This window comes from Crassostrea angulata, chromosome 3, assembly GCF_025612915.1.
Source record: "Crassostrea angulata isolate pt1a10 chromosome 3, ASM2561291v2, whole genome shotgun sequence".
Classification (NCBI taxonomy): Eukaryota; Metazoa; Mollusca; class Bivalvia; order Ostreida; family Ostreidae; genus Magallana; species Magallana angulata.
The window spans coordinates 35,388,342-35,407,773 of NC_069113.1; the positions used below are offsets into that span (position 1 = coordinate 35,388,342).

At 32.0% G+C, this 19,432-nt stretch overlaps 2 protein-coding genes across 4 annotated transcripts; one reads left to right on the forward strand and one right to left on the reverse strand.

The window, feature by feature from the left end:
• Positions 1 to 3,447: 3,447 nt before the first annotated feature.
• LOC128178452 (complement C1q tumor necrosis factor-related protein 2-like) lies at positions 3,448 to 4,392 on the reverse strand. Its single transcript, XM_052845620.1, has 2 exons — positions 4,222 to 4,392; positions 3,448 to 3,915 (listed from the first exon to the last, which is right to left on the reverse strand). Exons 1-2 carry the CDS (start codon positions 4,388 to 4,390, stop codon positions 3,524 to 3,526), a joined length of 561 nt encoding a protein of 186 aa, XP_052701580.1. The 5' UTR covers positions 4,391 to 4,392; the 3' UTR covers positions 3,448 to 3,523.
• Positions 4,393 to 11,474: 7,082 nt separating this feature from the next.
• On the forward strand, positions 11,475 to 16,189 carry LOC128178531 (RNA-binding protein lark-like). 3 transcript variants are annotated; one of them, XM_052845748.1, is made up of 10 exons: positions 11,475 to 11,633; positions 12,807 to 12,947; positions 13,376 to 13,459; positions 13,609 to 13,688; positions 13,825 to 13,848; positions 14,032 to 14,298; positions 14,405 to 14,443; positions 15,414 to 15,484; positions 15,946 to 16,013; positions 16,118 to 16,189. In XM_052845748.1, the coding sequence occupies exons 2-8, from the start codon at positions 12,813 to 12,815 to the stop codon at positions 15,469 to 15,471; spliced, it is 687 nt and encodes a 228-aa protein (XP_052701708.1). In that variant the 5' UTR covers positions 11,475 to 11,633; positions 12,807 to 12,812; the 3' UTR covers positions 15,472 to 15,484; positions 15,946 to 16,013; positions 16,118 to 16,189. The 3 variants fall into 3 exon arrangements, with proteins under 3 accessions (XP_052701708.1, XP_052701707.1, XP_052701709.1); XM_052845747.1 differs by having other exon boundaries at positions 11,476 to 11,633; positions 14,605 to 15,484; XM_052845749.1 differs by having other exon boundaries at positions 11,476 to 11,633; positions 15,374 to 15,484.
• Positions 16,190 to 19,432: the final 3,243 nt, after the last annotated feature.

The following is a 19,432-nucleotide window of genomic DNA, read 5'->3' on the forward strand; positions in this document are numbered from 1 at the left end:
AAAGCTGTTTTGCCAAAAATTGGCCGAAAACATGACTGTACACATACTGATTTTTTTAATGAATTGATTCATAATTATCTCCTCTGTTATTGTGTTAAATATAATTAATTTCGTCTGAATCGTTTCAAGGTTTGGAGCATAGTTTGGTATTGCGTTTTTTTTACTTAGATGTGCATTTGACTATATATTTCATTGAAACGGCGTTGCTTGATTTTATCAATGACACTGTATTTGAAACACGATAACCTTATTAATGCGCAGACGAATCTCAAATAAATTTAAGGAAAAAAAACTCTGAAACGTATGGATCACGTGGACAAATTTTCAAGGTAGGTTTTCTCACAAGCAGGTGAACCCGCGAGCTACCTTTTAAAGTCAATCATTTGTAATAATGGTAATACTTTTGCTGCTTTTAAATACTGCTGACCCTTACGGTCTATCTGAACGCCACTCATTCTACCTACTGTTGACACTTTGACACTGAGGGGAAGGACCACAGCTTCTACGAGAGTGGAGTGGCCATGGATAAATGTAACCATTACCAACTCTAGTGTTGTTGATGTTTTATTTACTATATAAAAATGCATGTTAACAATTTTATTGGCTTGGGTATTGGGATATACCATTTGAAAAAAAGACGGATTGTGAAAAGATTTTTCATTGTCTTTACTATTCTCAACATGGCACATCAAGGAAAAAAAGGCTTAATGTACTGCTATTAACTTATTAGGTTATAAGTATATGGCTATATTATGTACTTGGAATGTTGAAGTGGCGGGTGACCCTCCCTGACTATCTAAACGCCACTCTTTCCAACCTGTTGTTCAAGCTGGACGTTGACACGGAGGGAATAGATCGGGGGAAAAAAAGAAAATTGTGAGGTTTTGAGCTACATGTATTTGACCCCAAAATCGAAATCTACGATAGTTTTTATGGTTTTTTAAAACGAGAGTTTTCAACCTAATTTTTAAATAAATTTTAATATATATTGATGTTTATAAAGTGAATATCGATGATGTATGATCGTTAACGAAGCGCGAGCTGCGCATGCCTAGTGGTGTAATTTTCATAGTTTGACAGCTGCAATGTAAATAAATACACGTGATGCCGTTGAAGCTTAAAGATCTAGCAAAAATATGTGAGCCTACAGAATCTTTTATTGCATGGCTAATTAATCATAATTTACTCCTTAATCTTAAAGACTGTTAATGCAAATTTTGTGAAATTGGGCATTTTTGATTTCAAAAGATTCCTCCTTTAGCCGGGATAATTACGTTTGGAGATGTTCAAACAAGAAATGTCATATAAAAGTTTCCGTTCGAAAAGGATCAAGGTTCGAGAATCACAATTTGACTTTAGAACAAATTCTGCACATAACCTATTTCTGGGTTTATCGATGTAACCAGGAGTTTGTGTGCCATGAACTGGGAGTTTGTGAAAGGACTATAGTGGACTGGTATAACTTCGCTAGAGAAGTTTGTGACAACATTCTGCAAACCAATGAAAACAATGTCATCAGTGACCCGGGCATTGTAGTTGAAATAGACGAAAGCAAGTTTGGAAAAAGAAAATATCACAAGGGCAGACGGATGGATGGAGTCTGGGTGTCTGGGGGCATAGAGCGGGACTCAAAAAAGTGCTTTTTCACAACCGTTGAAAACAGAACTGTCGATACCCTTGTCAATATCATAAAACAACGCATTAAACCCGGATCAACTATAATTAGTGATTGTTGGAAGGCCTACAATTCTTTGGACAAGGAGGGTTTTACTCATTTGACAGTAAACCACTCGGTAAATTTTGTAGATCCAAACTCAGGTGCTCATACAAACATGGCCATTGAATCTACCTGGAGAGCATTGAAAAAATCCTTACCATCCAACGGTACACAGAAAACCCTGTATGACAGTTATTTTTCCCAGTACTGTATTCGAAACTCAACGATTTCAGAGACCCATTCACGCGGGGTTTTTTTTCTAAATTATTACAAAAGTCTACACCCCTGAATCCATCAAATCCGACTTTATTACCATCAGCCCCGCTATTAGCACGAAAGAACCGACCAAATAACCCCGAGTGGCACTTGTAAACCTCCCTCAAAATCTCAACAACAGTCTTGACTACTTTCAAATCCTAGGTAAGATTTTATTCCATTCATATCGTTGTATTTTGTGTCAACTAGAATATCGGAAGTTTTCCGATCGAGAATTTCAATATAGATGCATAGCTACGTCATAATGCAATGCAATATGCGCGCAGATCTTGATTTCTGGGGACCGGTAAAATAAAGTCTACCCGGACTTTGACACGGAGGGAAAAGATCGGGTATTAGGACCAAACTTCATCTCCTTGCTGTAGCTTCACTACCTCCATTTTGCTGCAGCTATGCTCAGTTTTTTTTAATGGCGTCATGACAATAGTTCTATGACTACACTGGTCGTTCACTGCAAAAGAAGTCTATGCATATAGACCTTTCCATGCATGCACTGTCCAGTCAAATATGTAGATCCAATGGGAACCCTGAAGATTCTGGTTGAGGCATCGTATCCAAGTCCTTCGTTTAAATCAACACGTTAGAACACAGCCCGAACTTTTTTCCAGCAAGATTATTTTTATAATCCCTCACGCGAACACTAAAAGCAGCAACCTGGTGGTCTAAAAATAAAAAAAAATGCATACTTGTAATTAACATTTTAAACAATGAAAAAGTCACACAAACCTTGTATTCATTTATTTCAGTTTTGATATTTCATTTTATCAAGTATTGCATACAAGAATTAATAGCGAAAATTTTATTTTTGTAAAGTTCTTGCATGTTATGTAAAGGAATGTGACAATGGGTAGACAAGTCGACTGTTGTTATAATTTGTGAGTTGAAACCTACTTTGAAGATAATTATAGTGATTTTGTTTAATATGAATAAAAATATAATGTTTTATTCTTAATCTTATCAATAAAAAAACAAAGTTTACATAAATTATACAAATGCATTCCAAAGAATGCAAGGAACCACTATTATCATTATTTATTTGTATTATACTAGCTCAAGTTAAAGATCATGAATGGATAATGCAGGAAGGACAAAAATAGGTCAACAGCAGGGTATTGATTTTTCAAACGAGAGACTATAACTGCAGTTAATAGGGCACGATTCGTTCATTGTCAGTCTTAATGTTTTGTTATTCGTCATAATTGTGAAAATGACAGTATTTGCCGTCTTGAATAGTCTTCTCTTTTAATCAATAACATCAAAAACAATTGGGTGTGATGTACACAATGCGAAATGTATATATATATATATATATATATATATATATATATATATATATATATATATATATATATATATATATATATATATATATATATATATATATATATATATATATTTTATCCCTGCTCAAGTGTTTCAAATATAAAAGTCAAAGTTTATTACCATTAACAGTAAAATTTCGAAACAATGAGTAGTTCTAAAATTAACTTTTATTCAATATATTTAAAAGGATCAGTCTGTATAATTTGATTACAGTTTATAACCAGAAAATGAGGTATATCTGCTATACATATAAGCTGTTTGAGTGAAAACTCCGATCCAAACTTTGTCTCCTTGCTTTAGCTTCACAATCGTCATTTTGCTACATGGAAGCACAATTTTGGATTCCTCGTCACGACAATGGTTCCATGATTTATACTCGTCATTCACGACGAGTGAAGTAAAGGCTGCTTGACGTCCAAAAGCAGCAGTTGTCCAGTCAAACACGTAGATCCCGCCGCTAGGGGCCGTGAAGATTCCGGTAGAGCCGTTGTATCCAAGTCCTTCGTTTAGATCAATTGTTTCAAACACAACACGGGTTTTTGTGGCAAGGTTTCTTTTAATATCTTTTAATCGGACATCAAAAGCAACCACCTGATTATCTAAAATTGAGTTTGTATAAATGTGTAAAATATCCTTGACAAGTTGTAACATTCTCAACATTCTGTATCTAATTAAAGTGTATCAATCAGTTAATGAAAATTTCTCATTCCGTCTATTTGTTTAAGAATTCGGAATGATGGCAGTGCATGTTTAAAATACAGTTACACAGTGATAATTACGTATTGCAGATTTTTAAATCCATCATCTATTCCTTTCATTTAGTAAAATAATCTTAGGAAAGCATATAAAAAGATACAGCTAAAATTTTGTAAAATATTTAATTTTGCAAATAAAAATATTTTTACTCGTCCTAATGTCCTTCCTACAGTTGTTCCTGACAAATCCAACAGTCAAACAGGTCTCTTCCACACTTTTATAATCCTCTCTGAATAATTTCAGACCTGGTTTTGGTGACACTTTGTTACACCATCCACATTGTATTGTGATCATCAAAACGACGAATGTCCAAAACATCCTAAAACTTAATATTTAGATTTATTCGTATAAGATTCTCTTTTACTGAAATGAGCATTGATCAACGTTTTCATAGAAAACAGAATACTTGCTCGGATAAACCGAGAGTAAATTTCAACCAATCACATACTAATTAATATAAAAGCTTCAAGCATTTACGGATATGCAAACATATTACAGTCGAGGAAATGAATTAACCATGCATTGATTTTTTTTTTATATATTATACATTTATAAATGTATAAGTGTTCTAATCTTAGCATAATAGCTCACCACAATACGCAAAAATTATCTTTAATTAAGTATTTACATGTATTTAACCATGAAGATTTTATCATGAGAAGTCATCATGATATTAGATTGAAACCATTAATGAATAATATTTGTGAAGGTACATGTAAAAATTTAAAACAAATAAATCAGTTGAATTTTAAATACAAATTTAGTACTCACGTTCTTGTAAATGAGACAAATAAGTCTAACCGATAAACGATCTCCAGTATATATAAGATAAGACTGAGGAACCATTATAAATATAAATACTTTATTAAAGGAAAAACATCATTTTACCTTTTGTAACAGCTTGAACATTAAATTGAAATATAACACAAAACCTGATATATAAAACAGCAATTTATATATTTTTTTATTAGGTTGTCAAATGATTATTTATGTTTAACTTAACCCATTAGTGGAGGTTAAGGAGAAATCAATCAAACACCTTTTTATTTTATTTTTTCAAGTTTAATTTTTCATGTTGCAAGTAAAATATTGCAATATGTAGAAATACGATTTTTAGAGCACACTTTTTTAAAATCATACTACAGGTACCGATAGTCGATGGGACTATCTTTACAACTGAATAGAAAAATTATATAACGGCTAGTCTTTATGTAACTTGAATTATGGTCTCAAAGCTGTTACTTTAATAACTCTCCTGTTAAGCTGTTTATTGACCTTTTAACGCTACATCTATTCACTGAATATTCATGGTTGACCAAACTTTAAATTATACACTCCAAATCAGACCAGGTTAAAAATATAATATACCCCATATAGCAAAATTTTTGTTAAATCATTAATACATGTATATATAGGAGTGTTTCTCTTTATCCTTTTACAAGTGTCTTCTAGTAAACTAGCCGAGAGAGTACTAGTATGTAAATATTCAAAAGACTTTAGATGACAATTACATGTTATAATTGTATAAGATACCAATAGTGTATTAGATAAAATCCTAAAATATCATTATAAAAACGACGTCAAAATTGTAATTTTATAATTCTCTGTACTAAATTTCAAGTATCAGCTGCAAGTGTTTGTAGTGTATCTATCGCGCTCATTAAACGATAAACTATTTCCAAGTCTTTTAAAGTCAATCATTTTTGATGATGATAATACTTTAACTGCTTTTAAGTACTGCTGACCCTTACGGTCTATCTGAACGCCACACATTCTACCTGCTGTTCACACTTTGACACTGAGGGGAAGGATCGGGCCAGGACTTCTACGAGAGGAGAGCGGCCATCATCTCCTCAAATATTGGATAAATGTGACCATTGCCAACTCTAGTGTTGTCTGACTCACAATTACCAGATGTTTATATAATGTATTAAAATGCATGTTAACACTTTTATCGGCTTAAGTATTGTGAAATACTATTTGAAGAAAAAAAAGACGGATTGTGAAAATATTTTTCATTGTATTTACTATTCTCTGCACGGCACATCAAGGAAAATGCTTACTGTACTGCTATTAACTTATTAGGTTACTTTGTTATATAGATATATTATGTATTTCAAATGTTGAAGTGGCGGGTAACCCTTCCTGTCTGTCTAAACGCCACTCGTTCCAACCTGCTGTCCATGCTGGACTTCGACACCGCCGGACAGATCGGGCAAGGATCACAACTTCAAAGAATGGGGAATATTCATCTTCTCTTTAGACCTGGGAGAGATCTGGCCATTACCAACCCCAGTGTTGTCTGCCTGAAAATTACCAGAATCCTTTTATATGACAGTATTTTTCTTCGGTCGAGTGTATATTTTCTCCTTATGTTTGCGTTGGAAATCTTCTTCTAATACACTTAGCCTATTTATGCGCCATGGTCACAAATATAAACGTCATCACGCGTTTTGAGTATATTTATTATTTTAAAATTAAATGAAATGTTCCAACTAACATAACCAATTTGAGATGTAATAATGGAAAATAATTGTTAAATCATATCTATTTGTCAACAAAAAAACTTCGACGAAGTTTCTGGTACTATATTATTAGTCGCTAAAGAAACTATAAATGGCATGTTAATATGGCTGTTCCATGTATGTTTCATATTACTGACTAAGAGCGTATATAATGGCTTTGAAGCGACGATACAAAAGTAGAGTTAGCGCGGTATTCAATTTGTATGCACCGCTTGGTGTGTTATATATAGGGCCAATTACATCCAAAAATAAGCATGCGATGCTTAAATAAATGTTAACACTGGTAATTAAGTGATTGAGCATTGGCAACACATTTTTATAAAGATTTGTCGACAGCAAGCAAAGTTGCCTTTATTTGTTCTTTCCTTTAAATACGTGTATCAATTACCAAGGTACAGATATAACAATTGTATATATTTTTGTAGTCTTACAACGACCTTTTAAACTAATTTTAAAAGACACTTCATAATGTAAAAGTATTATTTAAAAAAGCAAAACTAAAAATCAGTTATAATTAGAAGATACATGGAGAAAGAGTTGGAAAAATTAAAAAATGCATAAAAGCTCCAGCAATCATATGTGCACATATACGTTTAAGTTACATATAGCACAAACTTTTAGATTGTTGCATATTACAATTGTATTCTATAATCATTTGTGCCTTTTTTAAAAGAAGAATTTGATCCAAAAAAAACTAGATATATAGCCAATTGTTGCCTACAATATTAACATCTAACGTTACATGTACTGATACAACATGGTTTCCATAAATGCAATCAAAAGGTTTCTGGCATATGTATAACATCCATAGACTTGCACGCACTGCCCTCAGACTTCCAAGTAGACTAGTTACCATGGAGAATTTGTTGTTTCTTCTGAGTAACGTTTAAGGGCGTTGTTTACTCAGGGTGTGAGTTCTCAAATCCGGATTGTTAAAAAGTTCAATTTCATGACTAAAATTTGTTTTAAATACAAAAAGTATTTATGAAATGAACTATTATTGACATAACAATTGATATGTTTACTAAATTATGGAATTAGGCTCTGACAAAGTTTGACTTTTAGCAAAACAGAGGAAATTCGGACTAATTTTTTCAGATTTTGCTTTCCACTGAAATAGTTTTGGTAGTACTATAATATTTAAAGTTAAGATTTTATTTGTTAAAGTCAACATAATTTTGCATATTTTCTGTTGGTTTTATCTTGCTTTTTCGTTTAGATAATTGTATGGCACACACTACAAAAATATTGAAAAATGCTTAAAAATGATCAAAAACACCATATCTCAAAATTTTGATCATTGGCCTCATATAAATTTTATGCCAGGGGAGAAAGATCAATATACTTAGTTTAATACTATAAATGTTTAAGCATTATCATCATTCAGTTTTTTTGTATATTTTTGGTAGTACTATAATATTTAAAGTTAAGATTTTATTTGTTAAAGTCAACATAATTTTGCATATTTTCTGTTGGTTTTATCTTGCTTTTTCGTTTAGATAATTGTATGGCACACACTACAAAAATATTGAAAAATGCTTATAAATAATAAAAGACACCATATCTCAAAATTTTGATCATTGGCCTCATATAAATTTTATGCCAGGGGAGAAAGGTCAATATACTTAGTTTAATACTATAAATGTTTTAGCATTATCGTCATTCAGTTTTTTGTTATATTGAATCAAAAATGGGTAGTAATTTTATAACTGATAGAGGAAATTCACACTAGAATATCTATTAAAATTGTGAATGAAAACTTAATGCTTTGTATCCATTTAATGTCACTGTCTACCATTCATAAACTGTATTTCATTTGTTAAAGAGTTAAGCAATTTGTATTATTTTCACAATTAAGAAAATCTCAATCATAGAGTAAAATTTTTATGGATTTTTCTTAAATTTTCAAAAAATATTCAATGGGCATTAACTCAAAAAGTAGGTCATTGACCTACTTTTTTGAAAATGAAGAATAACACTTCCATGTAAGGTCTATAACACACAATAGTTGGGTTTTCATTATCATCTGTTGATTTTTTTTCATTCTGAGTAAACGTCATCCTTAACTCGACAATGATAATAATCAAAGTAGATGTACTTGGACTAATTTTTATGGATATTTCATTAAATGATTCAACGGTAGATGTAAATGTAAACAATAAAATACTTTCTTTGGATTTTTAAACTGCTTTTAGCGCTTTAGCATAGTGCAATGCATTTAGCAACCTCATTGCAACATTTATTCAATTATTTGTAATAAGAAGTGATTTATTTATTAAAATGTGCGTTATTTTCAACATTCCGAGATTATAATGCTATGATAATTTCTTTATTGGTTAAAACTCAGCTAAAATGAGAAGAAATAAAAAACACCCGTCTGATGCAAAGTTTTATAGAAAAGATACCCACCTCTTTCGTATGTAATGAGAGAGGATTTCACCTTTGTTACGACTTGTGTTCAACACAAATGTATGAAGGTCTGATTTTAAGGTTAAGTTTGTGTAGATAATATATAAATAGTGCCTGTTTGGGATGGTAACTGTTGAAATTGACACCCCGAGACAACCATTGTCAACCGACGCGAAGCGATCTAAAATTAAGTTTGTAAAAAAAATTAATTAATTTAAAAAGCCTTCACATGAAAGTAAGTCAATTATTCATGCAATGTTAATACTTAATATTAGTGTTCTTTCAGGTATAATTTGTTTTAACAAATAGAATATTCTACATGATTATTTTGAAATAGTCATTTTTTTTACATTAAATTCGTTAAGATAAAATGAATTATATCAGATTAAATATCAAATTAAAGTGTATCATACAGTTTAAAATGCCATGCTCATTTTATTTATGTTATCATTTATATGAAATATATATAAATTAAGAATTATATATATGGTTATTTTAACAAATTTTTTAAAAATTTTAATCATAAAACAAGAAAATTCGTGTAAAAATAAAGCATTATCAAAATACAATATATACACACAGACAATATCTTGTAAAATACTAGTAAATAAAAATACTTTGCAGACTCGTCCCCCTCCTGGTATCCTTTCTACATTTGTCTCTTACAAATCCAACAGCCACACAAGTTTCTTCCACGCTTTTGTAATCCTCTCTGAATAATTTCAGGCCTGGTTTTGGTGACATTTTGTCACACCATCCACATTGTATTGTAACCATCAGTACGGCAAATGTCAACAACATCCTGAAACAAAAATGGTATCGAATAAAACCAAATTAATATATAATGTTACGGAGACATCCCCTGGGGTAATTATTGTTTATAAAGTGGTGGTATGAAAGCTAGGTATGATAAGGTTGCAGTTCCTGTTACTGTTGTTGACAATATATTATAATTGTGTATTTGATTAATTTTGATAGAACTTTTCATGGTGGACGCTGAAATCAACATCTCTAACCCCTTGAACAATAGACTATGCTAGAATGATATTAATTTGGATACATTTTCAATGAAAGTATGGACTCGTCTTAGTACACTACAAGAGAGTTGATCTAAAATCTACAATTAGTGTACTGAAGAGTTTAATGAGATAAATGGTTGACATAGAAAACGTTCAAAGGCGGTGAGGATTAATCTGAAGAAAAAAACTTAATTTTTTTTTCTATTTTCATTTCATATAATTGGGTGATAATGAAATATCGTATGATTACTTTACAATATAAAATTTGCGCATATTAAACAATTTCAGTACTTACTTTTCATTTAACGGCAATTTGCGGTCTAACCGATGAATGTGATGTAGAGTTTGTCCGAAGAATCGTCGTACATACATTTATATAAATACTAAAATAAGAAGGAAAATATCAGTTTACGTGTTTGACAGCTTGAATATTAATTAAAATGCAATATAATATTGTAACAGTAAAAGCTAAAAGTAAATGGGTTAAAATTATACATTTTTTTTTTTAGAAAAATGTAAACGTATAGATATCTAACCTTTTGAAACAATTATATTTATATTTAAATCAATTTCTTTATTTCTATATAAAAACAACTAAAAAAAAAACAAAACAAAAAAAACAACTGATTATAAGCAGTTGATGAACTGGATAACAGTTCAGTCGATAAGGTTTTTGACAATAGAACAAAGATAAACTAAGGTTAAAAATTACATTGAATGTATTGTGAAATTTTTAAAAACTTTTCTTCGTTATGTTATTTGCTTTAATACCATTGAAAAAGGATTTATGCTTCGTTATACTTTGCTTTTATGAGTTTACTCAAGATTCAGGCACGTACATGTAGCATCGGGGGGGGGGGGGGGGGGGGGGGACCACTTTTTTCGCAGCAATTAATTATTTTAAATTATTTATAAATAAAAAATAGAACATGGAGTTGTCCCCCCCCTCCACTTTTTGGGAATATGTAAAAAAAATTGATATGAAAATAAGGAAATTAGGAGTGAATTTGAAGTTATAGATATACTACCCCCCCCCCCCCCCCGACAGATTAGGATTTTGAAGATTTTGGAAAATTCACACCCCCCCCCCCCCATTTTTTTTTTTGCTTGTCAAAATCTTTTTGGATGAGTCTGTTCCCCCCCCCCCCCCCACCTTCAAAAAACGTACGATACTACGTGCCTGAGATTCATTGATTGATTTATTGATTGGTTTATCATTTCTAGCCATGTTGAACAAGAATGAAAGAATGAAAGAGATGACAAGTAACATGTATATACGTTATATTACCATTGAAAATGAGCCCTCCCCACCCCCCCCCCCCCCCACCCCCCTCCCCCGGTCCCCGGATTAAGGTAAAGGTTGACGAAATGTTTTGTTGGTGGGAAAAGTCTGCACCCCCTCCCCACACACGTTCAGAACCAATGTTGCGTGTCTATTACTTTACTTTATATGTCTGTATTTATGAGGTAGCTTATATTAAAAAAAAATAATGAATTTGATGTCATGCAGTGTTCATTAGCAAAGAAAAATTTAAGTACGAGTTATCTAAAATAATTTGCCTCGTTTTGAAACGTATCTGGACGCGTGAGAAAGAAAGACGAGGAGAGGTATATTTTATGGTTTAGTGTCTCATTCTGAATATAAAACCCAATCTGCAAGAGCAAAGAGTGACTATTTATCGACTAACCATGTCATAGTCTATCTGTAAACTATATACATGTTAAAATTTAGTTGCCAATCCTATTTTTTTCCTTTCTTTGTTATCTCCGCGCAAAAACGAAAGAAGGAAACTAAATTTCATTTCAATATACTTAGATTATTGTTGCGGAGGTATTTTCTGAGAATCTTTGCATTATAAACTCAGTAAGTAACTGTTAGCATAACTTATGACCACCATTGATGGATTATTTACGTTTCTAAATTCGAGGTCCGCGAGGGGGTGTTACAGGAAAAAAAATCAAATTGATGAATCACGTATCGAAATTGAGATCACCCATATGAATAGTCAGTTTGAAAAATACCTGTATAACAAAGCTGTATGAGGGTTAACGTTAAAATCAGGTTGAGCACATTTTTTTTTATGGTTTTTGACTTCGGATCAGAGGCCAATTGCCTGTTTAAAGAACACCTATTTGTCGTATATTTATCATTTTGATCATATCTGCTTACATTCATAGAGTGATAGAAAAATTTGTGTTGGTTAATACTGTATGTAATCCACACTGCTGTACTCTGACTTATACAAATGTTGTATTATTTAATGCTCTTTTTAGAGAAAAATAAAACCAGTTGGGCTTCCTTTCTAACCATAAAATTTATCTATAGTTCCTATACATAAAATTCTCAGTTGCAATTCACACTTCAAAAATGTGCTCTGACAGAACATTTGATTGCGGCAACCTCAAAGTGATATTACTGTCTTGGAGGTTTTGTTAGTTCTGTCAGAGACATAAATGTTATTTATGTCTCTGGTTCTGTATTAAAAAATTGTATAACAAAATGTAACTTGCAGGTTACATATTTTATATCAGATTCTGTTAGTTCTGCGTTGTTTCATTAATCTAAAATTCTCAATGCTGTCAGAATTGTCATTTCAACTGTTAATAAATTCTTAATATTCATTCACAATGGCCTAAATAAAGCCTTGTAAAGCTAGCTAACATATTTTTATTTACATGATTAATCGAAACATTGACCTTTGAAACATTATAGTTATTGGGGTCCAAGTTATTGTATACTGTATACCAAACAATTTTTTAACAAATATTTTCATATTGTAGTTCAGAATGCCACCCTCAATATCTACAAAGTTGTATATAGGAAATTTACCCGAAACATGCAGGAAAGCAGATCTACAAAAAATGTTTGAAGCCTATGGGAAGGTTATTGAATGTGACATCGTCAGAAATTACTGTTTTATTGTAAGTTGAAAACTTTTGGAGAAAATAAAAACACTTTAAAGGTCTTTTGTTTGTTAACATTTTGTATGATTACTACCCACTTGGGATGTAAAATAGATTTGTATATATATGACTTATTGATAAATTTTTAAAGATTTTTGATTCGAAACAATTAAGTTTTTGCAATAAATCAATGCATTACATGTGTCTATATTTAGTATTCCATGTATCAGAAATACATAAACAACCAAAATATTCAGTATTTGTGTTTGTAATATTTAGTATCATGTTAACAGGAATAAATGATCTGTGAAAAATTTTTTTTTTGCAATAAGTGTGTTGACAGTTTTTCTGTCTCTGTATTCTGTTACATAATGTACATGTAGATGTGTTTTAGCAGATATAATTAGTTTGAAAGCTTATTAATTTCACATTTCTTTGTTTTGCAGCACTTTGAAAATCCAAATGAAGCCAAAATGGCACAAGCCAATTTAGATGGTGTAGATTTTGAGGGAGTGAAATTGAAAGTGGAGGTACTATGCCACATAGACGAAATGATTTTTAAAATAACTTTGTCCAAATCAATGGACTTTGTTCCCATGAATGTGGGTATTATACAGTAATGAACTGATATCACTTAGTGGGGAAAATAGATACTGACTTTTTATTTTGAATATCATAGATGTCCCACAGTAAAGTAAGACAGAAACCCGGAATGGGAGGGAAAGGAGAATGTTACAGATGTGGCAAAGAGGGACACTGGTAAGTCTGAAAAAGAAGAGCTGTATTTTTAGATATTGATTTGAGTCTCTAATATAAAATTGTAATTTTACAGAATTTGTCAAATTGTAGTATTTTCTGTCCTTAAATAAATAAGTTTGTTTGTTTTTCTGAATAGGTCAAAGGATTGTCCTAAAGGACCGTAAGTATAGATTTTGCAGATTTTGTCAGTAGAATGTATTATGATGTTTATTTGCATAGTAAAAATTGGGAGGCTTTCCAAACTAAAATGTATCACTTTGTGTCTCATTTGTTCAACTAGATTCTTAAAGCTATTCTGCCAAGTAAGTATTTTAGTTCTTATGCCTTGAGTTTTTGATTGTAGATCCCGAGGAAAACCCAGAGGTCCAGAACCCCCATACAGAGACCCTTACAGAGATCCATATGATCCTTACTACAGGGACAGGTACCTGCCCCCACCCCCTCCCCATGACAGATACAGGCCATATCCAGAGCCTTACGACAGGAGACCCCTCCCCCCACCCCCACCGAGGGATCCTTACTTCAGAGAGAGGGACCCATATGCTAGGCCACCTCCAGAGTACTATGGTCGTCGATCACCACCTCCTCCTCCAGTTAGACCCAGAGGAGAGTAAGTAAATTCTTAGAAGAAAATTTATCTGTTTTTACATTTTGCTGTTGAAGAGATGTAAATGATCATATTTTTTATTGTATTTTTTGTGATTTGTTTTTTCCAGTGATCCATATTATGACTCTTATTACTCCAGAAGGTCAAGGTGAGAGATTATACAGTTCATGACCTTTGATTGTTGTTAATAAGGAAGAAAAATGATTAAGTTTGAATACTACACTAAACTAAAAAAAATATGTGATCAAAACAAACTTGTATATTTTAAATGATAAACTCCTTCACAGAATTGTTATTTATTGTGAACAGCTACCCTATGCCACCACCTCCGGGAACTAATCGTTTGTCGCCACCTCGTAGCCGCGTCCCGGCACCTTATTGAACATCGCAGACCCGCGTCGGAGGCCAAAGATGGAACGCAGAAAAAAAAATTACGCTTTGATTTTTTCATACGGACTTGTGAAACTCTGTCTTAGAGTGTTTGATAGAGAATAGATTTCATCCTAAAAATGATTTATTAAAGAATAAGAAGAAATGAATGGACATAATTGTGCTAACTGACTCTACGCTTCTGACTGGACGAACTTGCTCGTGAACTTATCCAAGTCTACAATAGACTCTCAGTTTTAATTATTTTTATCGAATTTTCATACGTGTCATTTGTAAATACACTCATTGTTCATAATGAGAAAAAAAATAAAAAGAGTTTAAAAAAACATGCTTTTCTCTCGGTTTTGAATGATTTAGTAATTTCAGCTGATACGGGTATTCTCAGAGAGTATGGCCTTGATTTACGTGGATGAAATGAATGAAATAATATTGCGATCATCAAACTTTTGGTAAGAATGATATCGAGACGGTGAACCGCGCTGGACAGTGCTCTACTGTTTTGATTACTTAATTATTTGGTGCTTCCTCGTGTTTGTTAAAGTATTGTCTTCCTATTAATGCATAGTGAATTGATAAATAGTCAAATTATACCTTAAATGATAAAGTATGCTTAAACGAATAAGACATGGATGTTTGGATACAACACAGTGCTTGATGTTGTAACACTCCATCTGTATTATTTAAACAGTAGACAGTTTGGCTGAGTGGCTGATTTCATTATCCTGCAGTGAGCCACCAGACTTGTTATTCCATGAAGACCCATACTACTTCCACCATCCAAGCTAGGACAAGACGACAGGTAATTTACTGTAAGCCAACTTATATTTGCATTTGAGAAATTTTCGTGAGCTTTGCAAGAGCTCGTCGTCGCAAATGCTTCTTGCTGCGAACCAGTCATATTCTGTATCTTATATATCAGTCTCCAGGTAGTTGACATCTTAGATCGCCAAAATTTGTGGCCTCAAAAATAGTTATAATCTCTTGTAAATCACAAAATAAAGTTGTTGCGAGTAAAAGTTGGTTAAGAAGATTTAGTAATGCAATACATGTACTACATTTAGCTATACATTGTACTATTGCTCTCTGGGTATCAAATTTGAAAATGTGAAATCAGTGAAAGGGGTAGAAAGATTATTTTCATAAATGGGGTCTTAATTTATTATTTACAAAATTAGAAAACCTCAATTTGACTCTATCCCTCCCAAAAGACTGATAGTGGTACATTTCAGGAAATTTGATTTGTATAATTCTATATTTTAGGTGGATTTTTGAGACCACAAGATCCAGAGAATAATTCCTCCAAACATTGGCGATGCTTATTGTTCTAGGTATGTAGATGTTCTAAGAGAAATGTAGACTATTAAAACTGCAGTTGGAAATTCTTTACAAAGTGTTAACCCAAGATTTCATGATCTTTCTTTTTTCCCTACAGGTCAAAAGAACAGGGAAGCAGGCAATAAATTCATTTGTTATATATTTGTTAAATTAAAATGAATTTATTTTTTATTTGTGTTGAGTTTTGTGCGAAAGTTTGGTAATGACTAAACATATTGAATGGATAAGGGTCTTAAGATACATGCAACAGAGGTCGTACATGAATGTGTAATACATGTACAATATATAACGTAGGCTTTGTGAGAAAGTTATCAGATGTTTGAAATTTTTTGCTAGAATGATCGATCAAAGAACAGAAAGGCAAGCCATGCGGTATGCATTTTATATGCGAGGTTGTTACCTGGGATGCCCTTTTCAATATATTAATTAATTTTAGTTGTAGTCGCGTGTGTCTTATAATGTAGGACTTAAATTGTCAGTGTGTTTGATGGATCTATGGAGCAAACGAAATTGCGGCACCCCTTAGAAAATGAAGGGAAAGTTATTGATATTAATGAGCTGAGCTTGCTGTGTACTGCAGTACATCTACCAAACGTACTTTTCGTAAACTTGCGCGTGAAAAGACGACCGAATTAGAAACAAATTTTTAGCGACTCTTGAAAATGCACCAGTGTAATCTTTGGTTATATTTTTCCTTTCCAATTGTTATAGATAGTTTTAAATTCTCTGAATTTTTAAACTTTTATGTAACAGGTTATAACTTGTGCTGAGTTAACACTCAGAAATTATAACCTGTTACATTAAAGTTTTAAAATTCAGAGAATTCAAAACTATATATAATTGTTATAGATAGTTTTAAATTCTCTGAATTTTAAAACTTTAATGTAACATAATTTCTAGCAACTCTCTCTCTCTCTCTCTCCCTCTCTCTCTCTCCAAAACAACATTAGGTGCTTATACTGCTAATGCTTGATGTAATTTTTCACTTTCCAAAAACTTGGTCGTAAAGCGTGTTTTAATGCGATTGTAAGTTGAACTTAATTACTAAAAAGTTCAGAAATTATAACCTGTTACATTACATACTATATATAATTGTTATAGATAGTTTTAAATTCTCTGAATTATAAAACTTTAATGTAACATAATTTCTAGCAACTCTCTCTCTCTCTCTCTCTCTCTCTCTCTCTCCAAAACAATATTAGGTGCTTATACTGCTAATGCTTGATGTAATTTTTCACTTTCCAAAAACTTGGTCGTAAAGCGTGTTTTAATTTGATTGTAAGTTGAACTTAATTGCTAGGTGTCGCAGAGTGTTTGATTCAATTTAATAATGACATTTGTTTCTTAAATCCCATAGATTACACTCAACCCATTTCATAGACCTATTTAATATTGACATGTGTTTCTTAAATCCAATAAATCACTTTCAACCCATTTGATCGACCTACAAACGAGTGACCTTAGAAATACAAAACGATGTGGCTCTTTCCGAAATTCTTGTCGGTTTTCTGATTAATTAGAAAGGTGCAAGAAGTTGGATGAGCAAACGTTGAAGGTACGTGTAACTAAGGCAATGCATTTCAAGGAGGCTGGGTGGTCAAAGATATGTCCATTAAACCAGGCTTATAATTTTAAAAAAAATGACGATTTTGGCCATTATTATTTGATATAGTAAAATCCAAGTATTTAGATTTGAAATTAGGTTATTTGAAGAATATTTTCTCATATTTTTTGCATAGTCTCCTTCGTCTTAATTTAATCTAAAAATGTCCACAACCATCCAGCCATTGAAATCAATTTCAATCTTAGTGTAATTTCAAATGATTTATATGAAATCCTTTTAAAAAGAAAAAAGAAAATATTCAGTGCAGTGTATAAGCACTATTATTTGTGAAGACGCAGTTGAAAGAAATTATGTAACTGCAATGATTTTACAAGAACTAATGCATTAAAAGGATTGTATGTATTTATGCAAATCTGATACATGCACGACCTGTTTTGCTGCCGCGAGAATGACATGACGTGTATATATACTAAATAATTCTGCATTCTAAATTATAGTGCGTTTCGAAACTTTTAAGAGAGTTGCAAAGCTAGTACATTTAACGAAATAGGTCGTCAGATCCAAAAGCATGTATCGGTTTTGAATACTATTTTTATTAGAGCTGGTTTTGTACTTCAATTCCACGATAGCATACGATATAACATATTACTATGTAGTCAGGTTCCCAAGATCCCTCTGTTTTTATTAATAATAAAAACAGAGGGGTCTCGGAACCTGACTAATTAGTACTAGTATGTACTGAATAAGATGCATGAAAGAAGCTAGTACTGGCGTCTTTCCAAAAGCATACTTTTCCTCAACTGTCGATATATATATATAATTAAAAATAAAATAAAAACCCTGTAAAAGTTAATTTTGATAAGGGCGAAAATAAATGTTAAATCACATTTCAAAGGATGATAAAATAAATGTTTTTTAATGTAAATTCCGACATTATTTTAACCACAAAGAAATATTATGAGTGATTTACCTTTTCAAAAAAACAACGAAAAAATCAATACTCTACTGCTACCCCTTTATCTTATTATTAAAGTTACAAGTATGAGATTTTTGAATTTAGCAACATCTAACACAGAGAGAGATAAAGAAAAAATCTCTCTCTCTCTCTCTCTCTCTCTCTCTCTCTCTCTCTCTCTCCTGGTTATTTTCTCGTTCAATCTCGTAAAAATTTTCCCAATAACCACTCAACTGGTACAGCCCACCTTGTTGCATACATTAACTGCGTTCAAAATGTAAATAAACTGCATAAACGCGCGCACACCCTGTAGATGCATGCGCATATGGGGAGCAAATAAATAAGTTGATGGATGTGTACACATGCCTTACAATTTTTTGGATCAAACAACCGCATTATTTCTGACCTATTAGCTCCGCTTAACGAAAAAAAAATGTGAAACATATTGGCATATCACGTCAAATTCACTAATGTTTAAACCTTAAAAATAATTACAGGTAACCTTTTCAAATATACAAATGAAATGAACATTAAAGAATACGTTGCTAATTAATTCCAGATAATGATCCTTGATCTATTAATTGTATTGACAGATCACATGACCTTCGTTAAGTCTTTATAAATACAAATGGTCCATGAGCACACTGTAGAATTTGCTTTTGACCAAAGGTACGTAAGAAAGTTATAACTTATAAGTGTGAGAGGGTAGATATATTTAAATGAAATTACAGTTACGCTCTTGAAAAAGTGATTTTTATTTTGAAATATATTTTGAAGCATATTTTATTTTTTGCAAGAAAAACCATTACGCATATGATAAAATCTAGAAAATATCGTACAAGTCCAAACTGAGTTTAAGTTCATAAAATGTACCTTTAAATTAATATGTTAAT